Genomic DNA, 27,442 nt, shown 5'->3' with positions numbered 1-27,442 from the left:
TTTCGATGATCGACGTTAATGTCAACCGCGAGAAGGCGAGACACGAGAGCTTCTTTGCATAACTAATCAAATTATCACCATAAACCCGAGATCATGACTACAGCAGCCGCTGCTCTGCACCACACCGGCGCCCTTTTGTTTATGGATCAATCCATGGAGAGCACGATCATCGAATCTCATGGTTGGGAGGGTGGTAGGATTTCGACAAGCGCCTTGCTTAGGCGAGAACGGCCAGCAGGGAACTCCGCGTCTTCGACGTTGAGTTACCCGCCCCCGTCCAGCAGGGCAGTATCTCGTCTTCTAGCAGCATCCGAAGAAGAGTGAAGAGACCTTCCTACGGGACCTGGATAGCGAGCATTATTGTCAAGAGCGTCGATCCTTGCCTTCTGTTGAAGGATCTCCAAGACATTGCTCTGGTCTGGGCGACCCTTGGCACTGCAATTACGATGCTGGAACAGTCCCTGTGAAGCACATGGCGTACGTCTATGATTCGTGGAAAGGGCTGGAAGCGGCGACTGAACCGCCGTTAATACCCCAATTCCGGTGACCTTGAAAGAATGGAGGTGGTGACCTATGCTTCTCTGGATTGTCGAGTATTGTAGTGACTAGTCCATATCTACAGTTAGTTACCGCTAGAGATAGAATGTCCTGAGAGACCACCAAGGGATGCCCATCGAAGCAGGCAATACTGCCGCTCCGTCTGTGAATGTTTCATACCCCACTAGGATAAACTGTGGATGGAATAGTCACCTGTTAGAGACCCACTCAAGCGGGGAGGGCGTTAGTTGTGACACAGCTTGCAAAAACGTGACCGAGGCTGCGTTGACTACCGTCTCGTCTTCGGCCTCGGGTAACTGAGAGTCACGGGTGTCTCTTTCGCCCGAGCCGCGTAAACGTGTTAGCTGGTTTGTAAGTGTCAAAAGCCGATAATTGTTGGGCACGCCACCGACAGTTGTTGTCTGCTGCTGTAGCGTAAGAGGCACAATGAGTGCTCTAGGCCAATTGTCCTCTCCTTCACGAAGGTCTTCGGCTCGGCTGTTTGTTTCAATAGCGGCGAGATAACTGCGCCATTCATTTGACTCTTTCAGAGTCTCGGCCACTTTATCAATGAGCCTCTTGCTGAACCCGAACTCCTTCGTTCATGTTGTGAGAGCATAACGGCCACCAAATTCCATAACCGGAGAGAAGGCTCGCATCATCTGGTATTTGCTTTGATATGCTACGGATCGCGAGCCAGACAGCACGGCAGGAAGAGTGTTGATGGTTTCTTTGGTGGGCTTTGCGGCCAACATGAGTTGATGCCAATCCTCTGGCGACATGGCAGAAACCAGGCGCCGCGCCTCGTTCAGCTGCGGTCTGTTTCTAAGGATCTTTGATGCTTCACTATATTATTGCATTAGCCACGTAGTCTGGGCATAGGATTCTCCCAGTAAAACTCACGTCTTGTGGATCCTCCATGGCGATCAACCCTGATGGTCTGAAAATGAGATCAACATACAGCAGCTGTGGGAGACGTCGGTTGTTATGATTCGGGATGGAATACAAGCTACATGAAAACAAAGTTGTGGCAAGGATGGTAATAGAGACCGGTATGCCTTTTTGAAAGTCGATCGACGAGCAGGACCATGGTGGCAGATGTGCTTACCGGCTCAGTCATTGCCTAGGAGTGTAGCTGGCTGTTACTTCCATTTTGTGGTTTCCGGACTGCGGTTTCCCATGACGTGGTAAAGTCCTATTGTGCCTGGTTCACCCCCGGATACACGTTTCAATCCATAGATCCAAACATCATATTTATCATATTCTAGACACGGGCCATTTGCCCGGTATAAAGATTGCGCTAAATTTGTGCGTGGTTTCGCTATCCGCGGTTCCTCATCTCAGTTGGGTCACTATAAAATCTGGCGTATATAGTGTCTACATACTTGTGGACTTAATCATTCTTGGAGATCTCATAGAAACTCGAAGCCTCGATTGGCACAAATATGCTCGGTTTGTCCATTCACCTTCCGCATTGAATAATATAAGCTGATGAACGACAACAGCGTGTACATGGCGGGCGTGGATTTTGGCCTGAATGTGGAATCTGCGCAGCTGGATCCTTTGGCTACTCCAACGTATCCCTCAACGACCGAGCCAGATGAATGGATCGCAATAAATGCAATTATTTTCCGCTTTCCAATTCTTTGGAACTACCTTCAATTGTCATTCAGGGAGACTATCCCCACTCCAGATGTGACTTTCAGCCACTTGAATAGACTCATCAATTATGTGACTGACCGCGGGCACAACGAATCAGCATACGCGATACTGGATGTTGTGAGTCCCGAATCCATTTTCAGGTCGCAGACCGGTTTTTCTAGTCAGTGTTCTGCTAAGTTTTATTTGAGGGTCTACGTGATATGGAGCAATCGAAGTTGACTCCTGTTGCTGATGGGTGGCTCTTTTCTTCAGGAAGGCACGTGTAACTTGAAGCAATCCTTTGATACCAAATACTAACTGCAGTCAGATCGCCAGAATCATGTTGACTGTTCGACAGTCGCCGCCGCCCGTATTTCTCTGATTCCCTCCCGAAGGGCCAATTCCACACCACAATCTGTCTGAAATTGTCTTCAAATCGATGCCACGAACGGAGATATTGCCCCTCTAGAGAGAGGGTTAGGTATCCTGCAATTGCATCAAGCCCAGCAAGCTTAGGTTAAAGATGCTGTGGGTGTTGGCTTGCAAGGAGAAAATCCTTGTCCGAACCCGGTCAATAGGGGCAATTAAAGCTCAGCAAAGGTCTCAATGTCCTGTCTATTTGTAGGCATTTTGCAGTGGCCATAGAACAACTTCAAATAGCCATCAAGGCTCTCCATGGTAAGCAATCTACTCCTCAACCTAAGGATCCCGCTGACCTCAACACCGAGACAATACCGATGACCAAGAGTTGGCCAACATAGTAGACCATGAAACCAATTGCGTTGAACAAACAAGACTTTTATACCGGTTATCCCTTGAAGAGACCGTAGGAAAGCCAAATCTCTGGCTAAGAAAGGCTGTCCACTACTATTTTCGGTAGTTGGATTGCATACATCGGTGTGAAAATCGCCATTCCTTTGGTCGCCGGAGTGTGCGTAGCTATTGCTCGTGGGGGCGTTCTCGCACTTGGGCTTCTTATCTGTGTTCTCGGGATTCCAACGACGTTAAGGCTATACAGCGTCGGCCATAGCTATATACACATGTTCAGCCTGACAATCTTCCTTAATAGTCAAAGACCAGGTCCGGCGGATGCTCGAACCCCTCCAGAGGGTTTGTTTTTTTTTTGCGAGGCTACTTCAAGCTAGACGACAAAGATTTGTAGGTGACAACGATGGCCTACATTCGCAATTTGCGAATGACATGGAGAGGGGATACAGGATTGACGTGCGACGAGACTAGGTAGAACCGGAATATACCCGAACATTTCTGACCTTGGAACTGGAGGGCTTGGAATTAACTGTCAGCGAAATCAAAAGTTACGTGGAGAATAGTGATTCTTGGTCGGAGTGGCACATCTAACTTGTTGGCCAATGTAGTGATATCGTCTTACGGCGAGAGTCGACCCAAGGTCTTGGACCTTATGAGGGATTATGTAGCAGTACGAGCTCACATGAAAAGCTCTTATGCAGACTGAGAAATCCACCTTCATTCCGATGGAACCTGTCCTTGCGCTGATATCTTCTGTTTTCAGCGTGTCTTTTGACCTAGGAAAAAACGGGAAAATTCGTAACAGAGAAGCTGTTTTCCAACCCGTTTTCCAACCCGCGTCGTCCAATGCAGGGTGTCATGGAGCGCATGATTGACTGATATCGACTAAAAGCAGGATAAAGTTATCAAAAGCATGCTCAGGCTCGGTTTTAGAAGACTTATTGTAACCTGCGCATAGCCGTAAGCAGCGTGACACTCAAATGACTGCTCTTCCGGGCATCTTTGAAACTAAGAGATGTTGATTGCGGCTGTGACTGGCGGGCACGCACCACAGGACGGCAGGTGTACGCACCACATGCCAATGAGCACGCTCGAGAGTACAAATCTTCACTGCGGTGTTCATTAGAATTGGTGATTCATTTAGACATTAACATTGTCCGAGGGACTAGCCAAAATCTAGTCCCATGTCCGTATTACTAAAGCCCTATAGGAATTCCCATAAGAGCCTATTCCTACTTTACCTCAGTTACCTCAGCCGCCCCCAAAAAGGCGGTGAATTTGGCCATCCACCGCCTGCTGTTTCCAGCGATGCTGACACACCTTTTTTGGGGAACGTCTGAGCTGGGAATTTGGTGGTACCATACAAGTTTCCGGGGTTTTTGCCCGTGTTTATATGGCGAAGTTTCCAGGCGCGTCTTTCAATATTTCCAAGTTTCTCGCGCACCCACGCGAATATTAAGAATCGGGCGACGATGTCTTCTGCATCTTTCTGAGCTGAACCCATTGACACCAAAATTGTATGTATAACTGGAAAGGTGGGTGAGAAATATGTCCTTAAAATACCCGAAGGAACCCTTTCTTAAGCTGTCAAAGCCATTATATGCCCCAAGTATTCCGCCAAAACCTCCATGAAGCATATATTGACATATTTTAATGTATAGTGGCTACATCTGATCCACAATATTAACTCTATCGCGTGAGAATTGACTCCAAACCCGCCTCACGATGCCAGATCGACGCCCATCACGACGGAAGCCTCCTCGGAAATATAACGCGAAACTGAACGACCCCGGAAATGGACAGACACAGTTGGATAACTGGTTGGCCTCTGAGAATAATCGACCTTCTTCAAAGGCTGGAGAGCCTATTGAATTGGGAGTGGAGTACGAGAATGAGGGCGCAACTGTCTTGCTGGAGAAACAACAAGTTGAGAAGAATTCAGTTCTTCAAGCGCAGAAACTGATTCGCGATGCGTCTGAGAAGCGTAAGGATGAACAGGACCAAGCCATCAGACAAGCAATTCGAGAGCTGTATCCCTATTATCCACGTGCGGGTCAGTTGCAAGCATTGAGACAATTGATCTACCTGAGAAAGGACCTTATCCTGATTGCGAAGACGTCATTTGGGAAGAGTATGATATTGCAAGCAGTGTCACTCTTGCTTGATAAGTCTATCACCCTTGTTGTGCTTCCATTGAATCAAATTGGCGTTGAGCAGACCAATTACATCGAGAACATTGGAGGGCGACCTTGTTTCCTAAACAGGGAAACATTCTCATCCGAACTTCTTGACAGGGTACAAGCGGGCAAGTTCACACATGTCCTCGTGAGTCCAGAGCTTGCAATCAGTGACAAGTTCCGTTCAACTGCTATGCATCCAGGTTTCCGAGACCGGCTGGCTCTGGTTGTTGTAGACGAAGCTCATCTTGTGGCTCAATGGGGCAAAGATTTTCGAACGGACTATGCGCGATTGCATCAATTGCGAAGTCTATTCGGCAGTGGCGTCCCCTGGTTTGCATGCTCTGCTACGCTTGATATGAATACATTGCGCGTTGTTATTGAGGGACTTGGGTTTCCAAAGGATGTTGAAATCTTGCGGACATCCGTCAATCGTCCAGAGTTGCTCATTCAAACAGCTTGGATCCCACAAGGCGCGCATAAGAAGGCAACGGCCTTGCGTTTCCTGTTTGACAATGGTCCTTGTCAGCCCATTTTACGACCGTCACGAATCCCAAAGACATTGGTATTCTTTGACTCGAAGAATGATGCATATACTGCCATGGAAAATTGTCGGTATTGGCTGCAGCATAACAAGCAACCAGATGGGGCAAGTGTTCAACATTGCAACTATACCCTCAAAGAGGCAATGGATACGGTGAAGGTCTACCATAGCGACACCGCAAAGGGAGACAAGGAAGCAATGATCAAAGAGCTTCAGAAACCCGGACCGCAATCCAAGCTTCGTGTCCTCATGACCACCGAGGCACTAGCGCTCGGAGTGGACCTCCAGGATATTGATCAAGTTGTCATGTATCGGTTCCCCAAAAACCTACAACCAGCAACGCTCTGGCAACGCGGTGGTCGGGCATCTCGCCTTGGACAGGATGGAAAGATCGTTATTCTCGTTGATCAGTGGATACAGGGGCGTATCAAGAAACGTGCCGTGAAACGCAAGATTCATACAGAAAATGATGATCTAGCGGAAGACAACCCACTGGCCGATTCAGATGATGAAGTCAAAGAAGCAAACCCTGAGAGACCACAGAAAGGTGGACGCTTAAGTCATGAAGAGCGACGTGCTGTGTTGCCTGAATTTTGGTATCTCCTTGCCAATGAGCCTACAGAATGCCTCCGGAAACGGTTCCTGGACTACTTCAATGAACCTGAAGAGTTCAGATGTAATCCTCGGCGTGACCGGTGCTGCAGCAACTGCAATCCTGAGTATCAGCTCAATGATCCAACTCGTTATCTGTATACTGAGCACGGTCCGAGGTCAGGACAGATGGACGAGATAATCATCAACCAGTTAAAATATTGGTCCAAGGAGGTCCTTTCAAGCGCTTTGAACGGAGTGAAGTTCATACCTGATTGCTCAAGCATACTGGCAGAAGAACAATATGTCCATCTTGCGATATATATTGAAAATGCCACCTATTCGGAGCGGGAATATTTCCAGGCAAAGGATCTTCAGACAATATTGGGAATATGGGCTTTGTCGAATCAGCTTGCTGAGGGTCTTGTGGATGTCTTGAAGAATGCATATCAAGCAGCCTTTATGGCCACTATTCAAACCCCTGCAAAGAGGAAGCGTGTGTCGAATGACTCTAGTCAAATGAGTGAATGCAGCAACCTCACATGGTCTTCTGCAGTCACGCCAGAAAGCACCAGTCAACCAACTCCATCTCGGAATATCTCTCCGTGGGTTGATATTAACACGCCATCCCAAGCTTTTATGGACATGCCTCCTCCTTCGGCAACTCCAGTTCCCAAACGCAAGGCCCTCGGTGTGGTATCAGGAAATGGGCGTCGCGTGATGAAGGGTGGAGAAGACCTAGGTTCTAAGGTCTGGTAGAGAATGATGAACAATCCATCTGATGCATTCCATCAATGTGTGTCAGTCACCTTATAATATAGCGTGGGAGTATTATCAATGGAATGAAGAGAAGTATAGCTAAAGCTGTCCCGGCAGCAACCTGCTATTCAGTGTCATGTGTCATTCTCTTCAATCTCATCTAGAACAGCAATAGGAGTCGATGTCATCTTGCTAAAATCAACTTCTTGTGCCCACTGTCCGTTGACGACGAGGCTATTGAAGTTCTGTACGGCTTTGAAGAGCTTTTCGCCAATTGTTTCTGTGAGTATATCACATGGTTGAAAGCCTCTTGTCCGACCATTTGGTTGCTTTTGGATGCACTTCGAGATCTGATAAGCTAGATGACGAACATCCTGGCTAGCATCCTTATTTTGGTGTCGCCCATTGCTATATTCTCCAAAGGTAGCCTCCAGAAGCTCCTTTAGATCAGTACAGTAGCTGGCTGTGAGAGCAGTTCGACGGAACATGGTAGTGATGTCCAGATTTGAGGTCCGTCGAGTCGACATGAGTGTCTTCATATGAAGATTGAAGAACTCATTCAGTCGATCAATTTCGAACCAACCGTCCTCCGCACCCCGTAGATTCACAAGTCCGTTGGCAAGAATGGCAGTCTGCAGCTCGGGATCAGCTGCTTTGGTTTGAGTGAGCCATGTCATATACAAGGAGAGGAAAGAATATCGGGTTTTCTTTGTGCCAGGGAAGAGGAGACAACATTGTGCAAAGATCCGCTGGATAATTCCAATGTCACCAAGTTTGATGGCAAGCTTCAAGGACTTGTAAGTCTCCATCTGCTGAAGGAATTTCGCATGTGCTGAGAACTCATAGTCGACTGGTTCTCCTTCTCGTTCACGAACCTTAGACTGCTGCTCTTTAAAATGGAACAGAGACTGGCGTATCTGATCCACAACGTCCAGGAATTGACCCCTTCCGAGGCTTTGAATCCAATCATCCACATCTTTAGCATCCGCGAAATTGACTGTTAATGGGACAAACTGATAGAACATGGCCGTGACGCGAGCGTCAAATGAGCGAGTAGCCACCTCTTCTTTATGGTGGAATGGACTTTTGTGTCCCTGTACGCAACCGAGACAGACCTTATTATGATGGATCGTCGATTCAACGGTAGGGTGGTCTGTCCCAGCATAGAGCTCAAAGATCATATCCAAGTAGTTCATACGCCAGTGGAACAGTCCGGGGATTGGCAATATCCAGCTGAAACGATCGAAAAGACGAGAAGCCTCCGCACGTTCTTTTTTGACGGCACGAAGGAGTGACACTGTTTTCTGATCTCCATAAACCAGTTGTAAAAGCCCATCAAGGTCTGTATCATCATCATCCCCCAGTTGCTCCAGAAAGACATTCTGAATGACCTTGTATGTCCCCTCTGTCGTGCCTTCGTTGTATAACATTGGCCCAAGGCTGTAGTGAATTGTCTTCTGCGCTTGCAGTCGTTTAACTGCTGGGAATTCAGGCCAGTCAATAAGATGGGCTCGCGGTTTCATCTGGCCTGGTTTGACGCACGCTTCCGCAGTAAATAGTTTCTCTACTGCCTCCCGATGAGTATAGCGAATGGCCTCTGCAATCCAATGGCGCTGACATTGATGGAAGATCTCATCATCCTGATTGCCTGGTGCCATGTAGATATCATGAGGACTCAGTGTAACCTCTGGATGGAACATAGATCGGAGAAGCCCTCCTGCAGGGATGGACTGACCGATACAAAGCTTGCCAGTGGTGGCGGAGATATGCTCTGATGGATCACGAATAGTTTGATGTCGAACAGTCTGGCTGTAGTCAAAGTTATCCCATGCCACAATGAGATTCCTGCGAGAAGCCTGGGCATTCTGTTTCAATTGTTTCTGTACACATCTTGGGGTAAGAAGTCAGCCAGAACATGTTATTCTCCGGTAAATGCGGTTATAGTACCTGTCCTAGTTCTGCAAGTTCCTTCCGTCTGTCCATGATAGTCTGGTATGCTGAGTTTATCCCCAGGCCAGCCAGAAAGCTAATCACACGTCGCTTGACACCCATTGCATGTAAATACAAGCCGATCAACATCGGGAAGTTGTTGCTTTTCCGTGGTGCAAAAGCGCAAGCCAGAATTGAACAGACCATCACAATGCTGCCCTGGTGGATCTTGGGTGTATCGCGATGGTTTCCTGGAGGTGTCATGATGCTAACGAGCAGTCCACAGAGCTCTGGAGCTTTCCTCTGCATCTGCGTAGCCAAGCTAGAGATGTCCATATCTTTAGGGTCCACATTGGACTGGAACTCGCCGAGTATATCTCCGTTAATCAGCCCTCGAATCTCGGTCTGTATCCGAGACACGAGATCGGATGCACCAGTGGCATATATGTCTTTTGAGACACTACCTAGCCGCTCAATAATTTCAGGTTGCCCATATATAGCGTCAGACAATTTCTGTGCTCGATACGATGTCGAATATCCATTTTTTTTGACTGGTTGTGCATGCACCATGTGGTAAAGAAGATCCTTGATTGTCCACCGGTGCTTATCATTAAGCTCAGCCAGTACCATATCGACACGTTCGCGTGGCTGCAATCCTGAGATATAACGAGATCGCTGAGTAGACGCAGGTGGTTCTTGTAATGGTGAACTGGAAGAAGGCCACTCGAGGGAGGATTGTCGAGCACGCTTTCGCGATCTAGAGATCATATTGGGCAAATCCGGTGATGCCATTCTTTCTAACAATGTCAGAAATACTCTCAGAGAGCTTGAGAAAACACACCTTGACCAAATGGTGGGGTTGCTGGCGAGAACCGGAAACTTGTATGTACGGAAGGGGTTCCCGGCTCAGACCACGGGCTGATGAAGCAACCCAATCGGGTTAGCGTGGCAGAATCGGCAGAATTCTGTCTCATCATTGGCTGTGGTCTGAGGGAACTGAGGTAATTCCTACTGGACCCACTCCCATATGACTAACCTCTCACTCTTGGTGGCTTAGCTAACCACATAAGGAGCCGATGTGGCTTTGAGTTTTTTTCTTTCTATTGCGCTTGCCCACTACAGTTAGGCGTTATATCTGATACTAGATAATTTTCTCTATACACCTAATCTACTTTCCGGTTATAGAGTTACGCATGCCAGAGGCCATGAATTACCACTCTTTGCAGGACACAAACATGCTGGCCTCATCATCAGGATTAGTGAAGAGGTTTCATATACCTATATCAGTTGCGAAAGAAAGCACAACACGAAAATGAATGCCCAGCTGGTCGATATGTCAGTCATTGCGGAACCAGATTTGTACTTCAATACTGCAAGATTGCACTGCCACAACTGGTGCCAGTGTTCCGTTCCAGTATAAGAATGGACTCGGCCCACGTGCTGCTGATTCTGGCTATAAAAGTAACCCTCGTCGAAGGCACTTTTAAGAGCGAACCCAAAATCTGCTAAAGGTTTCAGGTATTCGAACACATCCTTCTCATCCAGACTTGCGGCAACTCCGATAGGCGTTTCGCGTTTACTGTTTGCAATATCCACGCAGGCACCTTTCTCCACAAGAGCCTTCACTGCTTGAAGCTTTCCATATTTTGCTGCAGCAATGAGAGGACCTCCGTCGTTGTGGCCGTTTAGATTGGCGCCGCTTTCCAGTAAAAGTTCCAGTAGTTCTGTGTTTCCATTCCCAGCAGCGACTTCAAGAGCGGCGCAACCTGACGTATCACACCTTAAATCCACAATGGCTCTCTCCTTCAATAGAATGCTACTGATTGCTACACTACCGCCATTGGCAGCAGATACCAGGGCAGGACTGAAGCCATTAGTTTGGAAATTGGGGTCAGCTCCATTTGCAAGTAAATTTTTCACTCGGTATTCGTCATTTTGCTCGGCACATTTGCCAAGCGCTTTATGAACCTCTGTTGTACTATTATATTCGTGTCTCATCAGATGATCTGCCAACGTCATCAACATCTGCGGATCCTCTTGACCCCAAGCAATATCGAGGGGTGTCTCCTCAATCTCTGTGCGCTTTATGCTGGCCGCTAGGTCTGCGCCCTTCGTTAGAAGGAATTCCACTGTTTCGACGCATCCTGAGTGGGTTGCGAGTAGGAGTGGATATCCATAACGAGGCTTCTCCTGGGAGCCCTGCCCAGTGGCAAGCAATTTCTTGACCATGGCAGTATCACCTAGGTGGGCGGCAACTTCTAAAGCATTGCGATATCCCTTTGGTGTCCTTTCACCACGTGAAAAGTCCAGCCATCTGCGTAGCTTATATTTGACTTCGGTCGATAGATCGTCATGGAATAACTCGTAGTCATTTGGGGAGGCTCGGGGTTCCATTATGAAAGTGATTAAAATACTGCTCAAATTCACCCAAACCAGCGTATTTAAGCTGCGTCTTATACTTTCCAGATCTATAATAGTAGATTAGTAATCTGGCAAACTTGATTATTTATGTGGTTCCATTTTTGGATTTGCTCTGCGAATAGCATGCAACTGATTAAGACCCTGTAGTTCTCAGTCATCCTGTTCCATTTCTAGGCCAAAAAGGACACACTGGCCAGCGAACATTGGTCTGGATCGATGGTGCTATAATGGTATATGGGCCAACAAAAAGGTGTTGATGGACTGACCTCGCCTATCCCTATATTAGCGGAACATAATTTCACACGCTTTTGTATATATTGTAAGAGTACACGCGATAATATATAGGTCTTCGCATATTCGCACTGCGGAGATAGACGTGATATGTGGAGCATTTGTTTATTTTCTCTTTTCCCTATTCTTCTTATTTTTTCTTTCTTTTCTTCTGTTCGCCTTTTTAAAGAAACCACTTTGGCCAAACAGTTAGCAGTTACGTGCCACCCAACAAAAGATTAAGCTTCATGACTCTTTATTTTTTCCTTCTCAACCTGCGCCGAACTCCACTATCTGGCGCGCGGGCCCCATAGGTGGGTCGGGTCATTTTTCTTTATTTGTTCTGTGGCTTTTGCCCTTGTTTTACTTTGTTCTTTATATTTCGGGATCTCGATTGGTTGATCCTACGTTTTTAATTCTTGCCATTTTTACTCCGTTTTTTTTACCTTTATTGTCCTCGTACTAGTGTCAGTAGAGTAAACACGGATGAGATCGAACTTTTTACCCTTGATCGCCTTGATATCTGCAGATACTTCCTTACTTTTACACCCCCCAGTTTGAGTTTACTGGGGGTACGACATACCTTATTGACCCTTGCCAGTAATACTTAACGGATTTGCGTTGGTACTCGTTGCTTGGGAGCTACGAACGGAGGTAATGCCGCCCGCTATTTGGGATGTATTGTTGAAAGTTTGCCCTAGTAGAATAATCAGCAAAATTTTGACAAGCAACTTCTATCGCCTCTTATGCGTATACTTTACCTCTCCCGGGCGTGAGACAATGGAGCGACACTTGGCATTTTAGACCTCGCTCGCAGTGTTCCGAAAGACTGCATTGGTGTGTCCGTTACGCCCCGTCTCTAGAGTGCCGGGATTCAAGTGCGACCTGTGGTGATGAGTGTAATGGCTATCCCCGGCCGCTGACGGGGTTGAACCTAGAATACAACGGCACATAGATTTGGCTTCATAGGGTCCTGCAATAAAAACTGTCTCTGTATTCCGAATGTCAAGAGCTTGCAAATTATATACAGTACTGCCAGTGAGCTATATCCCGCGACTGTAATCCAGGCTCTCAAAGTTTTAGTACGGAAATAGCACACCTAGAGCGCTGCTACCGAAGCCTGCGGCTCCCGAAATAGTCCATGTCGCAATAAATGTTACGAGTGGTCTACTTTTGATGTATATAAACAAACCCGATCTGCATAATAACTACCGCCAGTTTACCACAGTGGTTTCTTCGTTTTAGTCGAGAAGCAATATCCTGTCAACATGGAACCAAAGAAGGGCCTCCTCGATCTGCCCATGGAATTGTTATCAGGATTGGCGGATTTTCTAACGGAAAGCGACGTCAATTCATTATCCCAAGGAAGTCGGCAACTTTATGATGGCCTGAATCGCTCTTTATATTGGAATAATGCTCGATATCTTGGATCCTCGGCATTAATACGGGCTTCTGTGAGTGGGAATTCAGCTACAGCCAAAAGGTTTTTCGAAACAGTGACGAGAGAGGGAACTATTTTGATAACGAACAATGATATTACAAATGCATGGTTCGAAGCTTTACAGTATGGACATAAAGGGGTGGCGGAGATAATACTCGAGAAAGTATGCATTGATGTGAACGCGAAAATACATAACGGTCGGACGCCATTATATATCGCCGCAGAGTTTGGCCACACAGCTCTGGTGCGGCTACTCCTGAACACTGGGAAGGTGGATATAGACGCGGATTTCTCTATATTTGGGACACCGCTATCGGCAGCTGCGAGGCATGGGCATGTGGAAGTAGCGAAGCTATTACTCGACACTGGGCGTGCGGATACAGAGGCTATTAATCTGATGGGTGAGACACCACTTTACTCGGCAGCAAAGAATGGGCAAGTGGCACTGGTACAATTATTCCTTGACAGGGGCGTGGACCTGGGAGCGATACTCGACGGGGGCCCGACACTAGGTCAGGCTCTGGTAGATATAGCAAGACGTGGCGGGCATGAAGAAGTCGTGAAGCAAATATTAAAGTCGTGAAGGTAGACAAAAACGGCTTTAGAATAGCAGCGAGGGATGTAAAGACCTCAGTCTACCACTTAGAATGAAAAGTATCTTCGGAGAATCCAAATGCAGATCCTTTCGGCCGCATGCAATGCATGTAAATCATTATGTAATATCGCTGGCAGATGAGTCAAAGTCTTATTCTACTGTTAGGTTGCTAAGGGAATGTAATAAAATATAACACACTAAGTTATATTTCGAGGAACATGTTTCTGATTAGTCTGTGTCTTGGCTGAAAATGGTCAGGTAAACCTAAGATATGTCCTTTGAAGCGCCCGGTGCACTGCATGTCTGCTAAAGCATTCATGATATCAAGCCACTAATGTATTACTACTTCGCCACTACAATAATTACCATTTTCAGCCCTCCATTTTAAAAGCTCCATTACTCAACCGATCCGTGCTTAATTTCATTGATTTTTATTGGAAAATTTATGGTAATAGCCCTTTGTTACCCGTACAGTACCAATGCGACGCGGTATTGAATGAAATCTGCTGTCTTACAGTTGATCCTTTGCAAAAGTCTACCCTGGGCACTAATCGATCCTAAAGCTTTGCCGTTTGCTCACATCATCAGCTTGCGTGTTGTTCCAGTTGGGGACCGTATCCCAAGATTGGACTTTTGGTCAAATTACGAACAATGAAGTGATCGCAACTTTCCCATTACCCTTCAATTTATCATTTAAGCCACCGTAGGCGACTTAACCTTGTGAAAGGCTCTTACCATGTTCGAATTTAGAGGGCCATTGGCCATATGCGAGACATATTTGTCCCATAGCTTCGCCATTCAGCAAGATTAAAGCTAACTTATTTGGCACTTGCATCGAAGTCTCGATGATCGATTACCTCTATCACACGAGCGACATGATAAGGACACGCAAAAACGACCACGACGATACCCTCGCATAACCTCTCGAAAGATCGGTTCTGTAGCCCACCCAGGTGCCTCGTCCGCAAAAAAAACGTCAAGAAGGGGTTGGCTGTCCAGAAGCCTCTCTAAATATGACTTATAGCCTTTACCTAACTGTGCAGCCACAGAGCCGATGTCAACGTCGGTGACGATAACGTTGGAATGCCACTCCAAGCCGCGGCAGCAAAAGGCCACACTGAAATCGTCAAGCTTCTATTGGATAACGGGGCAGATATCAATGAAAGAAGGTACTGTGTACAGTGGTTATTCTTCCAAAGCAAGACTCAATTTGATTCGTGTAAAATAGATGTTTCTCCTAGGTCAAGGCCCAATACCCCTGAATCCATACGGCGGGAGCCGTTGCTTAGCAAGATTACGTACAACGTGTCTTTGCTTATTCTGACGGGAGTATATGTCCCGACACCTACCGAACCGCCATCACTGCGGCCTCCTGGCACAACCACACAGCTTCTGAGAACATCTTGCTACCGAGCTCGATATTCGGCATCGTTGCGAGAGCTTTCTGATGGAGTACGATTTCATCTTCCACTTCTGGTTAACGGAAGAATAATAGAATAAATAGAATAAATAGAATAAATAGAATAAATAGAATAAATAGAATAAATAGAATAAATAGAATAAATAGAATAAATAGAATAATTATTGAACTGATCTAGTGCTCCTCATTTCTTCACGTAAGCAGTAAGTTCCCGATGGTATAAAAGATTGGTTCCCCCATGATTCCATAAAAACCAACATCATGGGAAAATCAAAAATATGTTCTATTTTGAACAAGCTTTGTGGCAACGTATTAGATAATACGTCACAATCGTCAAAAGTTATGACAGCAACTCACGATGTTGGGCAGCGAAGCCTGGCGGATGCACAGGAGTTGTCCGGGTTCCGGGCAAAGGTTAATCGTGGGGAGCACTCACGAATAATTGACTTCGCGTGGATACCGCCAGTGGAAGACAGAATCGTTCTTAATAGGTGGCAGAGACTTATAGTGGAGAAAACTGGTGCACAAAGTGTTTTTTTTGACAATAGTAACACCCAGTTTACGACAGTGGCAGTCAGTTTTGATGAAGCTGAGCTGGCACCGCGAATTGTTGGAGTGTTGGAGAACTGGATCCGTGTTTGGCACGATAAGTACACCGCGCAGCGACCAGCGGGGCAGCGAAGCCTAGCGGATGCACAGGAGTTGTCCGGGTTCCGAGCAAAGGTTGATCATGGGGAGGACTCACAAACAATTGACTTCGCGTGGATCGACCCGGTGAGAGACAGAAGCGTTCTCAATGCGTGGCAGAGAGATATGGTTGAGCTCACTGGTGCACAAAGTGTTTTTTTTGACAATAGTCACGGCCAGTATACGACAGTGTCAGTCAGTTTTGATGAAGCTGAGCTGGCACCGCGAATTGTTGAAGTGTTGGAGAAGCGGACGTGTGTTTGGTACGATAAGTGCACCGCGCAGCGACCAGCGAGTGATACTACCGCAGCGTTTACCCTTATCCCGACTGGTAAGCGTGTCAAAATCGACATGGGCAAGAGCAGTTGATTATGTCATGACTTGACATGTCATGTTATTCCATGCAGTGTAGGGCGAAACGCTTATTAAGTTGAAAGTATCTCGGGTGAACCCTAATACTGACTCTCGGCTTTGCCGCTCCCGCCTTGCCTGTCGGTAACACACTGTATCATTAACCTAAATTAGATGGTGTCGAACGTGAGAAGCAGGGGATAATCCAAGCTGCCTTGCCTACAATTATTTTCAATTATGCTGAAGGTATCTATGTGATGTTTCGGCACACCGCCTTATTTTGGCACCTCATATACGTTAGAATAAATAGAACACACTATATATAGAGATATACGTCTGATCGGTCTGCGTCTTGGCTCAAAATGGTCTGGTAAACCCATGGTATCTCTTTTGAAGCGCCCGTTGCGCTGCCTGTCTGCTAGCATTTATGTTACCAAGACACTATAATAATTACCATTTTCAACCCACCATTTTAAAAGCTCAATTACTCAACCGATCCGTGCTCAATTTGATTGACTTTTATTGCAAAGTGTACCGTAATAGCCCTTTGCCACCCGCACAGTAGGAATGCGACGCGGTATTGAGTGAAACCTGTTGTCCTACAGTTGATCCTTTGCAAAAATCTACCCTAGCCACTCACCTATCCCAAAGCTTTTCTTAGACAAACAACTTGCCGTGTGCTCACATCATCAGCTTGCGCGTTGTTTCACTTGGCAACCGTATCCCAAGGTTAGACTTTCGGCCAAATCACTGGCAATAAAGTGATCGCAACTTTCCCATTACTCTTTAGTTTATCATTTAAGCCACCGTAGGTGACTTAACCTTGTGAATAGGCTCTTACCACGTTCGACCACTGGCTATGTGTGACGCATCTTTGTCCTATAGCTTCGCCATTCAGCAAGACTAAAGAAAACTCAGTTGACCCTTGCATCCAAGTCTCGATGATCGATTACCTCTATCACACGAGCGACATGATAAGGACACGCAAAGACGACCACGACGATACCCTCGCTTAACCTCTCGAAAGATAGCTTCTGTAGCCCATGCAGGCCCCTCGTCCGCAAAAATAGCGTCAAGAAGGGGTTGGCTGTCCAGAAGCCTGTCCAATTATGACTTATAGCCTTTACCTAACTGTACAGCCACAGTGATTGCTTCATACAACTCGCTCCAATCAACATTAGTATTGATGACTCCTTTAAAAAGCGTGCGGAGGATAGGCTCCCTAAGATCCGTCCTACTCATACATGCAAGCCATATAGCGCTGTCATGAGTACGTTTTTCCACATAATCATTCGCTTTTTTTGCCAGTAGCAACTGGACAACTTGCAAGTTTCCTCTTTCTGCGGCGGCGGCGAGCGGACTCCGGAAATCGTCACTTACTCCGTATCGGAAGTTCACGCTGGCTGAATTAGCTAGAAGCAATTCCACAATGTCAATGTGGTTGTGCCAGGAGGCCGCAGTGAGGGCGGTTTCGTAGGGGTCACTTGTTTCGTTAATATCTGCCCTGTTATCCAATAGCAGCTGGACGATTTCAGTGTGGCCTTTTGCTGCCGCGGCTTGGAGTGGCATTCCAACGTTATCATCACCGACGTTGACATCGGCTCTGTTATTGAGAAGAAGAGTAACTATGTCTCGAAACCCAAGCCATGAAGCGGTTACCAGAGGGCTATACCCATGGGCTGGATGTACGTTGGCCTTGTTCTCTAGCAGTAGGTTTACCAAGGTCTGGTTGCCTAACAGTATCGCAATCTGCAGCGGTGTAATACCAATCCCAAACTGAGGACAGAATGGGTCATCACCCAAATCGTCTTTACTATTTGGCCCCGGATAAGTGCTGTCGTTGGGTGACGAAGAATCGGTTTGGAAAGCTTTGTGGTGAAGATACCAGCCAATTTCCTCGTTGCACGTGTCGACAGTGTCGACATCGGCTCCTGCCTTGAGTAGTTTGCGTGCGGTATCCTGATATTTGCTTGGAATGGGATCTAGCAACTTAGCGTTTAATAACTCAGCGTCGAGACGTTTTGAGATCGTATGTCTCTTGATACACCTCATTATCGGTGAAGGGTGCTTTGAATAAATATGTCTCGGCTTGTGGTCCTATCGTTTTATGTTAGCGGTTGTTGGAACGATCGTGACTAATTAAGCGAGAAAACCATTTTTGGTCAAAACACAAATGGTACCCCGACCGAGCCGGACGGAATTTAACCCAGTTTTTGATATGCCCGTAATTAAGCACAGAATTTTCGTATAAAATTAATTGGTGTTAAAAATAGGGTGTAGCTGTTTCGGTCAGATGCCCGAAAGAAAACAAAACGGAAAACAAAGAAAATTAAACACAAAACAGACCCTAGTGCCTAAATTATGGCACTAATTTGCTGTAAAAGTCCGAAAGAAACATACGGTAATATGACTATGGTTAAATGACTACAGCCGAATGACTAAGGCAGTTATATGACTACCTTAGTAATATTACCCTGGTTATATAACCATAGTCATATGACGGATTTAGTGATATGACTATAGTGAAATACCCAGCCTGGTTATACAACGATAGTCATAATACTAGGTCCGTAATATGACTATAGTCATATTACCACCTTAGTCATTTGACGGGCGTAGTCATATGACTATGGTTATATTACTAGTCCGGTTATGCGACCCTAGTCATATCACTGTAGTTATATAACCATTTAGTCATATTACTCTAGTAATATCACTGTAGTTATATAACCTGTCTAGCGATATTACTGTGGTAATATTACTCTAGTCATGTTACTGTAGTTATATAACCATTTAGTCATATTACTCTAGTAATATCACTGTAGTTATATAACCTGTCTAGCAATATTACTGTGGTAATATTACTCTAGTCATGTTACTGTAGTTATATAACCTGTCTAGCGATATTACTGTGGTAATATTACTCTAGTCATGTTACTGTAGTTATATAACCATTTAGTCATATTACTCTAGTAATATCACTGTAGTTATATAACCTGTCTAGCAATATTACTGTGGTAATATTACTCTAGTCATGTTACTGTAGTTATATAACCTGTCTAGCGATATTACTGTGGTAATATTACTCTAGTCATGTTACTGTAGTTATATAACCATTTAGTCATATTACTCTAGTAATATCACTGTAGTTATATAACCTGTCTAGCGATATTACTGTGGTAATATTACTCTAGTCATGTTACTGTAGTTATATAACCATTTAGTCATATTACTCTACTAGATTTTTATCCTAACTTCTTCTCCCAACTTCTTCTATTTCGCCTTTCGTTCCGTTCAATCCTGTGAATTTCCTGTGTTATCCGTTTGTGGTTTTGTTGTGTTAAATACTGCATCCAAACCTTTGATGCGAGCATGGTGTGAGAGTGACAGAGTTCTTTTAAAACGTGTTTCGTCGGGATAAATTTTTGTGTTTTAGTGTAGAAGCAGAAGTCTTTAGCTAGGCGAGACTCGATAGCGTTCGGTAGTTCATTTTTCGCCAGAAACTCGTAGTTGCTGACCCGGAAGACGTTGTCCTCTTTGCTCCAATCTAAATCCAATATCAAATATTGTCGCTCGAACTTTGGCTTTTTATGAGGAGTATTCGTATTCTGCTGGAGTATCGGTGAATCAGGTCTTTCGGCGAGGGGACGGCGCTTATGGCCCGCCACCTTCGCGAGACTAGACACTGCGGGCACGTCTTCCATCTCGTGATCATCGTCGCTAGATAGCTGTGCGTCAAGCATCTGCTCTTCGGAAACTGGTCGATTGAAGCGCGCTTCTACGCCGATATTTGCTTGGTCAGGAATACGGGGTTCGGGGGCTCAACAGTAACTTGGCTGGGTGGATCCGGCTCTAGGTCTAAGCCATCCGAGGTTCCAGTCGCTGCCTCCATGGCCGTGTTATGTACTTGAACATTTTGATGTTGTGGATGGTCGTTATGTAGATATACGGTGGTGTGATGTGGTGCAAGTTTCGTTGAATCAGTAGACGGATGGCTCCTATCACAGCTCCCCTCGGTGGTTTGCGGCATCTCCTCATTTAGAGATGAGCCTCTAGGGGTCGAATCTGGCTCGCTACTCTCACCCTGACCCACGTCGCTGGTAGAGGCACCCACGACACGTTGTGTCGTGTCGTTGTCTATGACTCTCGATGTGAGGACGTTGTTCCCTCCTGCCTCCTCTACTCTAGGTGGCTCGAAAGACCCCGCAGGGGTGGTCGCGGCATCAGGATAAGGCATGTTGCCTTCGGCACCAAAGGGGATAGTCGCTGACAGATTGTCTCCGGTCTCAGAACCTGGTTCAGAGTTCCCAGATAAACGGTCCACGTGGGAATGTTGAGGTACGAGTGGGTTTAATGCTTGGGAAGATGGATGATCTCTCGCGCTGGAGCTACCCGCCGTTGATAGGCTATGGAAATTATTTTCCTCGGCTTGCTCAGGTACGGTAGATCTCTCCGATTTTGCAGGTTCAAACGTCTCGTATGTATCCGAAAACAGGTTCTCTTGGCTTTGCATTCGAATACCATGGGGGCTCTGGGCGCGGTTTGATTCTTTTCGGCCGTTTGGCGTAGCCTCTTGGGTGCATTTTGTGTTGTTGGTAACCAATCCGGTTGTAGGAACTTGACATTCGCCGATACTGGTGTCTAGCGGTGTATCATGCATTGAAGCGCTCTTTCCGCCATCAGGGGTGTTGATTCCAGAATGATTCGTGGCAGGGGACTGAGATTTCGAGGAAGGGGCGATCTGCACATCTTGCCTACTTTCATGTACTGGGAAAGTAGAGGTTATGCCCACTGAAGACTGAGTCTCCACAGTATCCTCAAGATGATGAACCATTCCGCTTCCTTGTCCACCTTCGGTTGACTTGTCAATTGTATATCTTCTCTCTTCGATGTCTGTGTACGTATGGGTTGAATTACTCCTTGTATTTCCTGTTGCGAGAGACTGGGATTGCGCCGCTACACTCGACCCCTCGCTGGGGTGGCTTTTCTTCGGAGAGTTAAATTGAATATCTCGATTGGCTAATGTAAAGTTAGACGAGGCATAGGCGGAACTGCTTTCTGCTTCCTCTGTGCGAGGAGTAGCCCTTCTCTTTCCGTTGCTGGGCGGACAAGTCATGGTACTCGGTGGTAAGGTTCGCGAGATAGCGGTATCGTTGATGCAAGGCTCGTATTGGCCTTCTGATTGCTTCGACGTGGAAACTTCCTCACGAGAATGAGAAGGATGGTCGAAGTAGGTAGGAGCGGTCAGTGAGATATTTGATCGACGGGACACATGACCTGTTGGGCTTCTTGTAGTGAGGGCCGTAGAGCTAGGCCCTATATGGCCTTCGATGTGACTACCGATGTCTATGTCCATATCAGCGTGGTCCTGTTTTATTCGCTTATTAGGATCGTATTCTTCTGGTTCCAAGGGGTCCAGTTGTCGCGGCAAAGAACTAGATAATTGTAGTGCTTCACGCGGCCGCTCTGTCTCATAAATCTCTGATTCATCGTCCTCGCGTGGCCTTCGCCGCTCTGATGTACCTGCGGAGAGCCTACTAGTGACCAAAGATGGAGGTTGAAGCATGGCAACGTCCCTTTGAGTTACTTGAAACGATTTCTTACCACCAAAATTACGGTATGGTCCCGTTGGGACGGTGGCACTTGTGGGATCATCGACAGACTCAGACGCCGGAGATCTAACCAATGTCGCGTGGTCCACATGCAAAGGATCCCCGGAGTCAATGCGAGTAGCGGAGATTGCTTGTTGTTGGATCGGATATGAGTAAATCGTCGTGCGAAGTCCCTCTGGGCCGTGTGACCACATCGTGCCATCAGGTAGCACAACGGTATCGTAGGTATTAGGATAACCTATGCGCGGATTTATGGCGACGAGGGCCGCAGAACTACTCTTCCCACTATCGGAAATAACCCCTGGACACGGTAATAACCTCTGCTCAGATCGAGGTAGGTAATATTCGGGTTGTAAGTGGCTCACGTGCCGTGATGTCGCCCTTGAACTACTGCGTAAGACATTCGATCTCCCTGCGGCAGGAATATCCACAACTCGACGTTTTCCCATAGCTTTTTGACGCGCCAAACGCTCACTGCTATTGTCTCGGAGGTTACGTAAACGCCCCCCTACAGGACCAGTGGACCTTGTAGTCGCATTGTAGGCATCATTTACGAAGGGACTCCTGCGGCTGCCATCGGGCCAACGCTGCCACATCTTAGATAGTTTAACGGCCGTGTCTTGTGCTATACGTTCTGTCACCTGTGATATGAAATCATCATTCCGTAGATATTGTGTTTGCTTGCCAGGATACGGCGTCCTTCCAGAACTAGACGGTATTTGGGCTTGATAATATTGCTTGTCAGACCGCCTTGGAAAATTGCTTTTATGGCGTTGGACCCGTCCTGTGGAGCGACCTTTTGGGCTACGACCCAAATTCCTATTGGATTTACGACTTGCAGGGAGTGCAGGCGCTTCACTCATCACAACATCTCCTGCGGTATTGGGATCATAACCTGGCGCGCCTTCTATAGCCAACGTCCCAGAGCTTGGCTGCGGTGTTGTTTCTCCTCTCGGTCTGACGCCGACACTATTAGGGGGAGACGTTGGGGGTGTGGTTGTCCATGGTAGCATGTTCGGCTCCTTGAACCGAGGTTCGTTAGTGGTAGGGGAGTCTGGCTCTTGGATGTGGTATGGTAAGGCGGGTGTGTGCATCGGTCCTTGCAAAGGCTCGTCCCCTGTGCGTGGCCCGTCGCCATCTTTCCATCTCGGGCCCTGTGGCTCAGCCATGCCTAGTGACTCTGGATCATTCGAGCGTGAGAGGAGGGTAGGCTGTTGCGTTGTCATCGAGCTATTTGTGATGATTCCGGACTGAGACGAATTTTCAACGGACTTGGACCCCGAACTGTTCATGGGACCAATAATTCTTTCAACCTCTGTCGTAGCATGAGTACCCATAGAGGCACGTTGCCAAATTTGAAATAGTTGACCCATCCTCTGTGGGCCTATATAGCCTCGGATCTGTGATAGAATTTTTGCATCATCTGGTGTTGTGCTCGGCCTAGTATTTAAGCTTGAGCGAAATTCTTCAAGTTGCAAACTTTTACGTGCGCCTTCTGCAAGATGCCAGTGTTCTTCGGAGTGGCCACGTTTCCGTTCCCGTCTTCGTCTCCTCTTAATATCATGACTTGGAGGGAGCGCAGGCGCCTCACTCATCACAACATCTTTTGCGGTATTGGGGGCATTCCCAGGCGTGCCTTCTATCGCAAGAGTCCCAGGGCTTGGCTGCGGTGTTGCTTCTCCTCTCGGTCTGACGCCGTCACTATTAGGGGGAGACGTTGGAGGTGTGGTTGTCCACGGTAGCATGTTCGGCTCCTTGAAATGAGGCTCATTAGTGGTAGGGGAATCTGGCTCTTGGACGTGGTATGGGGTACGTGCAGTATCCAGCGGCCGTCGTAAAGTATCTCCTTTCCTAGTATCACACTTGTTCTCTCCCCGGGGTTGAGTCCTAGGCAATCTGGTCGGGTGACGCACACGATCTCCTCGTATAGGGTCTTCATCTCGACGGTGATATTGACCCGCTGTCTCCTCGGTGTGGGTAACGTCGGTATAAGACATAGATACCTCTCTAGAAGTATTCTCTTCAGCCACCGGTTGCCCCTCTATGAAGGGTTGCCCTTGCGTGATACGTGGTATGTTTTCTGTATGTTGCGGCCTTGGGGTTACCGCAGTGGAAAGGGGTTCTGATTCTGATATACTCGACAGCGCAGTTCCCATATCTATCGCGGATCCAGGTGTAGGGTCACCTGAACATACTTCATCGTCTTGCAGGGAGAAATAGACATCCTCGCTCGAGACGGATATATTGCCAGTCGTTGCTGCTCTCAAATTATTCTCGTCTATGGTGGCAACTGAAACTGACGGTGTAGGCGAGTTATCGAGCCTATTGTGTCTGCTTTGCTCCGCTAATGCCGCGTGGGATTCGCTGGCTCCTTCGCCTGGATCTCCATGCTCGTTCTCCTCTCGGCAATCGGAATCACCTGCGAAAGGAGGTGGCCTTGGTGGTACATTGTGAACCCCCTCGCTCCTCTGTTCTAGGGGCTTTCGGGGCCTTACAAAGAACCCTTGGAACATCATTACCTGTACTAAGCGCACGTTAACACTGGTGAAACTCTTGTTAGACTGATTCTGCATTGCTTCAAGGAATAGTTGGTCTTTATTATTGTCCCACTCGCGTTTCCACGGTGGCGATCGTTCACTCAGTATTTCCCTCTGGGTATTATCAGACAATTGTTGTTTCCCGCTACTGTTCTTCGATCTTTTTTTTGGGAGCTTCTAGGAACTGCTTTCTTTCCAGTGTTTTCGCTGGATCCACCTCTACTATCGTTTCTTAGAGAAGAGTCGCCGGTTTCACAAACCCGTGACAACTCCTCAATCTCAGGTGAATGAAAGCCAAGTGCCATTGCTACACATGCTAGGTGCGATGTCCATTCTGTCCATGCCGTGTCGTCTGTTTCTTTTTTTGTGTCATTTCTCATCACAAAAAGCCACAACTGTTGATAGCTGGACTCGAACTGTCCTTGATTTCGCTCTTCCACTGTCCACTTATCCTTCAATTCCTGCAACTGATCCCGGCTAGGATATGTCGTTTTCTAAATTTGCTTCAGCTGGTGGTATAGAGGATCACAATTTCTCCCTCCACATTTTCTCCTTCCAAGTATCCTTTTCATGCTGTGACTCCATCTCTCAAGGTAGGCGATATGTCGATAAAAAAGACTTAGGGATGGAATAATGCCGGTATATGTAACCAGTCTCCTCTTGATGATTTCTTTTGATTTCTGGTCAAACCTTTTGAAAATAGTGTTCTCGTCGATTAGAGTAGTGATTAAAATCCGATCAGCTGATCTCACTGCAGGTGCTAGACCTTCTAGCTGTTTCACGGTCTCTGCGTCAATTTGGTTTGCCATTTGAAGACGTTTGTCCAACGTATCCCCGGTCATCAGACCAGCCCAAAACGCGACGAGGTAGTTCACCAGCCAGTTCTCATATTCCTAGCAATTGATTAGCTTATCTACCAATATCATCTTCAGTGACTTACAACTTCACATTTTGTTGCATGGGCTTTCTTTATTCGTTTCGGGTTAAAGAATGGTGCTAGCCCCCGTATGCCTAACATTACTAGATCGAAAGTCTTACAAGTCCGAAAACAATTATCCAGGGTTACCATGTTATCCATAATATTCTGGTTCCCACTGGATTGGTATAAGGTCGCTCTTAGTGCTTCTACGACTTCGGCCTTCTCGCCCAAGCTTCTCTCAGCCTCCCGAATTTGGCAGTAGAGCACACCAGCGTTTATCGATCGGGGAACGGGATATTCATAGGCTATCAGCTTGACTTGTTCGGTTGATAGGCCTTTTATTCTCCCCATTAGCATCCATTGATCTACATTACTAGGGTGACATACCATCCTTGACCAAGTGAACATATTGCCAATCTTCGCCCGTAGGGTACACACTTAGGCTGGAGAGCGCCTTCAGCCGGGACATTCCATCAAGGCAGAGCAACTCACCGGGCTGAAATATTAAGCGTTCCGCGGAGTCGACTGATTTCGCGAGAGTTCCGGTGCTTGTTTTACTTCGTATTTGTGCCTCTCGGAGGGCCCTCTGCGATACCTGCACAATAGGCTTATGACAAAGCGAGTCTGCGTGCAACTCATCAAGCTGGTAAAATATTCTCCAATGTTCTACGTAGGTTGGGAGAAAAGATCTTTCTTTGTCCCGTAGAAAACGCACTTGGCCAGTCTGGACTTCTGCGATACCTAAATACTCCGGCCATCGGGTCACTGGAACGCCTTTCATGTTTTTTGCTGAACTCTGACTGTGTTCGCAACTACGAGTTTTCGTGTTTTGTTTTGGTTTTTTTTATGGTGTGGCCCTCGGTCTAATATTGGACAGGCGCACGTGCCCCAAGGCCCGGTTTTAGCAATGCCTGATGCTCGCTATAAAAGTGATTAGTTAGGAACTTGTCTTTCTTTTCCCGACCGTAATCAACATGGACGGTCAAGACCCGAACCTTCGCCCTCTTCATTTAGGGCAACAATATCCGGCCACGTTCGGGCCGGTGCAACGATACAATATAGAAATCCAGGAGAAATCGATTTGGGAGGTTTATGACACTAATGGCAGCTTTGAAAGTGTTGAGTTTAACAATGCTTCCTCTCGGGCAAATCCTCTAGACAAGTCAGTATATGCTATCCGAGCATATAATAGGGACAATGCAGAAGACAAGAAAAGAATCGCTACTATTCAACACACTTTAGATTATCTTCGACACGCTCGTACCACCCAGGATGAAAACATTCTATTCGTAATTGAAGCGTTTGACAATGACACAACATTCTACACAGTCTCTGAAAGCCCTATTTTGACGCTGTTTCAGATTACAGATTGGGCCCAAACGGAGAAGAAGGCTATGGATGGTCAGAAACTCAACATTTTCACCCACATGGACGTCTGTTGCACTATGATACAGGTATGCTCACAAAGATGTCCCTCATGAGACTTCTTGCACTAACTATACTCAGATTTCCCGTGGTCTTATCTTCCTAGCACTGAAAAAGCTATACTACGACGACCTAAATGACACTAACATATTCCTTGATTATTCTGGCGTCATCAAGATAGGTAAGTTGGACGAACGAAATACGATACTTAGTAGTACTTACGCGAATTGATAGGTGGCTTTGACAACATGCGGCCTCTACCAGGAACTCAAAAAATGAAAGAGTGTAAAGATATCAGGAATGCCACTAACGCTGAAGAAGCAACAAAGCAAGCCAAAGCTTCCTGTATAGAATCTTTACAGGGTCTTCCAAATGCATTTGTCAATATCATTGTCAACTTTGAAATACCGACAATCGAAAAAGAGCTGCGCGACGTGGGAAGGAAAGTCAACGCCAGCGACTGGCGATTCCCCGTGGACGATTCCAGTGCCCTAGGGCTGAGTCTTATATCACTGATCTCTGACTTACGTAAGGTATATTAAGATATACATGTGATACTCTGATCATCTGTTAACCCGATCTATCGCTAGCCGTTTACTGTTCGGGACACGCTCCCACCGAAATATTTGCATGCCCGGGTTAGACCACTCATCCGCTCGGTATTTTTCCCGGCGGAGGGGTAAAAATAAATAGGACGGGTGCAATAGTTTTTAGGTTCAGGGCACGGTGCACTGGACTCTTCAATTTGACCATGATGTATTACGCTACACCTTTTGAGCCCAGGTGGTGCTGGATTGTTCTGGAGCTGTCAAGAAATT

The 27,442-nt window shown here is 46.7% G+C and overlaps 4 protein-coding genes across 4 annotated transcripts; 1 reads left to right on the top strand and 3 right to left on the bottom strand.

Annotated features, from left to right (window-relative positions):
• Positions 1–263: 263 nt before the first annotated feature.
• On the bottom strand, positions 264–1,458 carry N7446_010785 (uncharacterized protein; the record flags this gene model as incomplete). The annotated part of the gene is made up of 5 exons (XM_058519528.1): positions 264–461; positions 631–700; positions 766–1,133; positions 1,179–1,349; positions 1,441–1,458. 5 exons carry the CDS (start codon positions 1,456–1,458, stop codon positions 264–266), a joined length of 825 nt encoding a protein of 274 aa, XP_058368366.1.
• An 8,766-nt stretch (positions 1,459–10,224) lies between these two features.
• Positions 10,225–11,340, bottom strand: N7446_010784 (ankyrin repeat domain-containing protein; the record flags this gene model as incomplete). Its single annotated transcript, XM_058519527.1, has 1 exon — positions 10,225–11,340. The coding sequence occupies one exon, from the start codon at positions 11,338–11,340 to the stop codon at positions 10,225–10,227; it is 1,116 nt and encodes a 371-aa protein (XP_058368365.1).
• Positions 11,341–15,435: 4,095 nt separating this feature from the next.
• On the top strand, positions 15,436–16,149 carry N7446_010783 (uncharacterized protein; the record flags this gene model as incomplete). The annotated part of the gene is made up of 1 exon (XM_058519526.1): positions 15,436–16,149. The coding sequence occupies one exon, from the start codon at positions 15,436–15,438 to the stop codon at positions 16,147–16,149; it is 714 nt and encodes a 237-aa protein (XP_058368364.1).
• A 1,089-nt stretch (positions 16,150–17,238) lies between these two features.
• N7446_010782 (ankyrin repeat domain-containing protein) lies at positions 17,239–18,183 on the bottom strand (the record flags this gene model as incomplete). Its single annotated transcript, XM_058519525.1, has 1 exon — positions 17,239–18,183. One exon carries the CDS (start codon positions 18,181–18,183, stop codon positions 17,239–17,241), a length of 945 nt encoding a protein of 314 aa, XP_058368363.1.
• Positions 18,184–27,442: the final 9,259 nt, after the last annotated feature.

The sequence above is a fragment of the Penicillium canescens genome (assembly GCF_028828765.1).
Source record: "Penicillium canescens strain IBT 15451 chromosome Unknown utg000007l_segment0_segment0, whole genome shotgun sequence".
Taxonomy (NCBI): domain Eukaryota; kingdom Fungi; phylum Ascomycota; class Eurotiomycetes; order Eurotiales; family Aspergillaceae; genus Penicillium; species Penicillium canescens.
The sequence above is the reverse complement of the archived record's forward strand: the minus strand, read 5'-3'. Positions and strand labels throughout refer to the sequence as shown.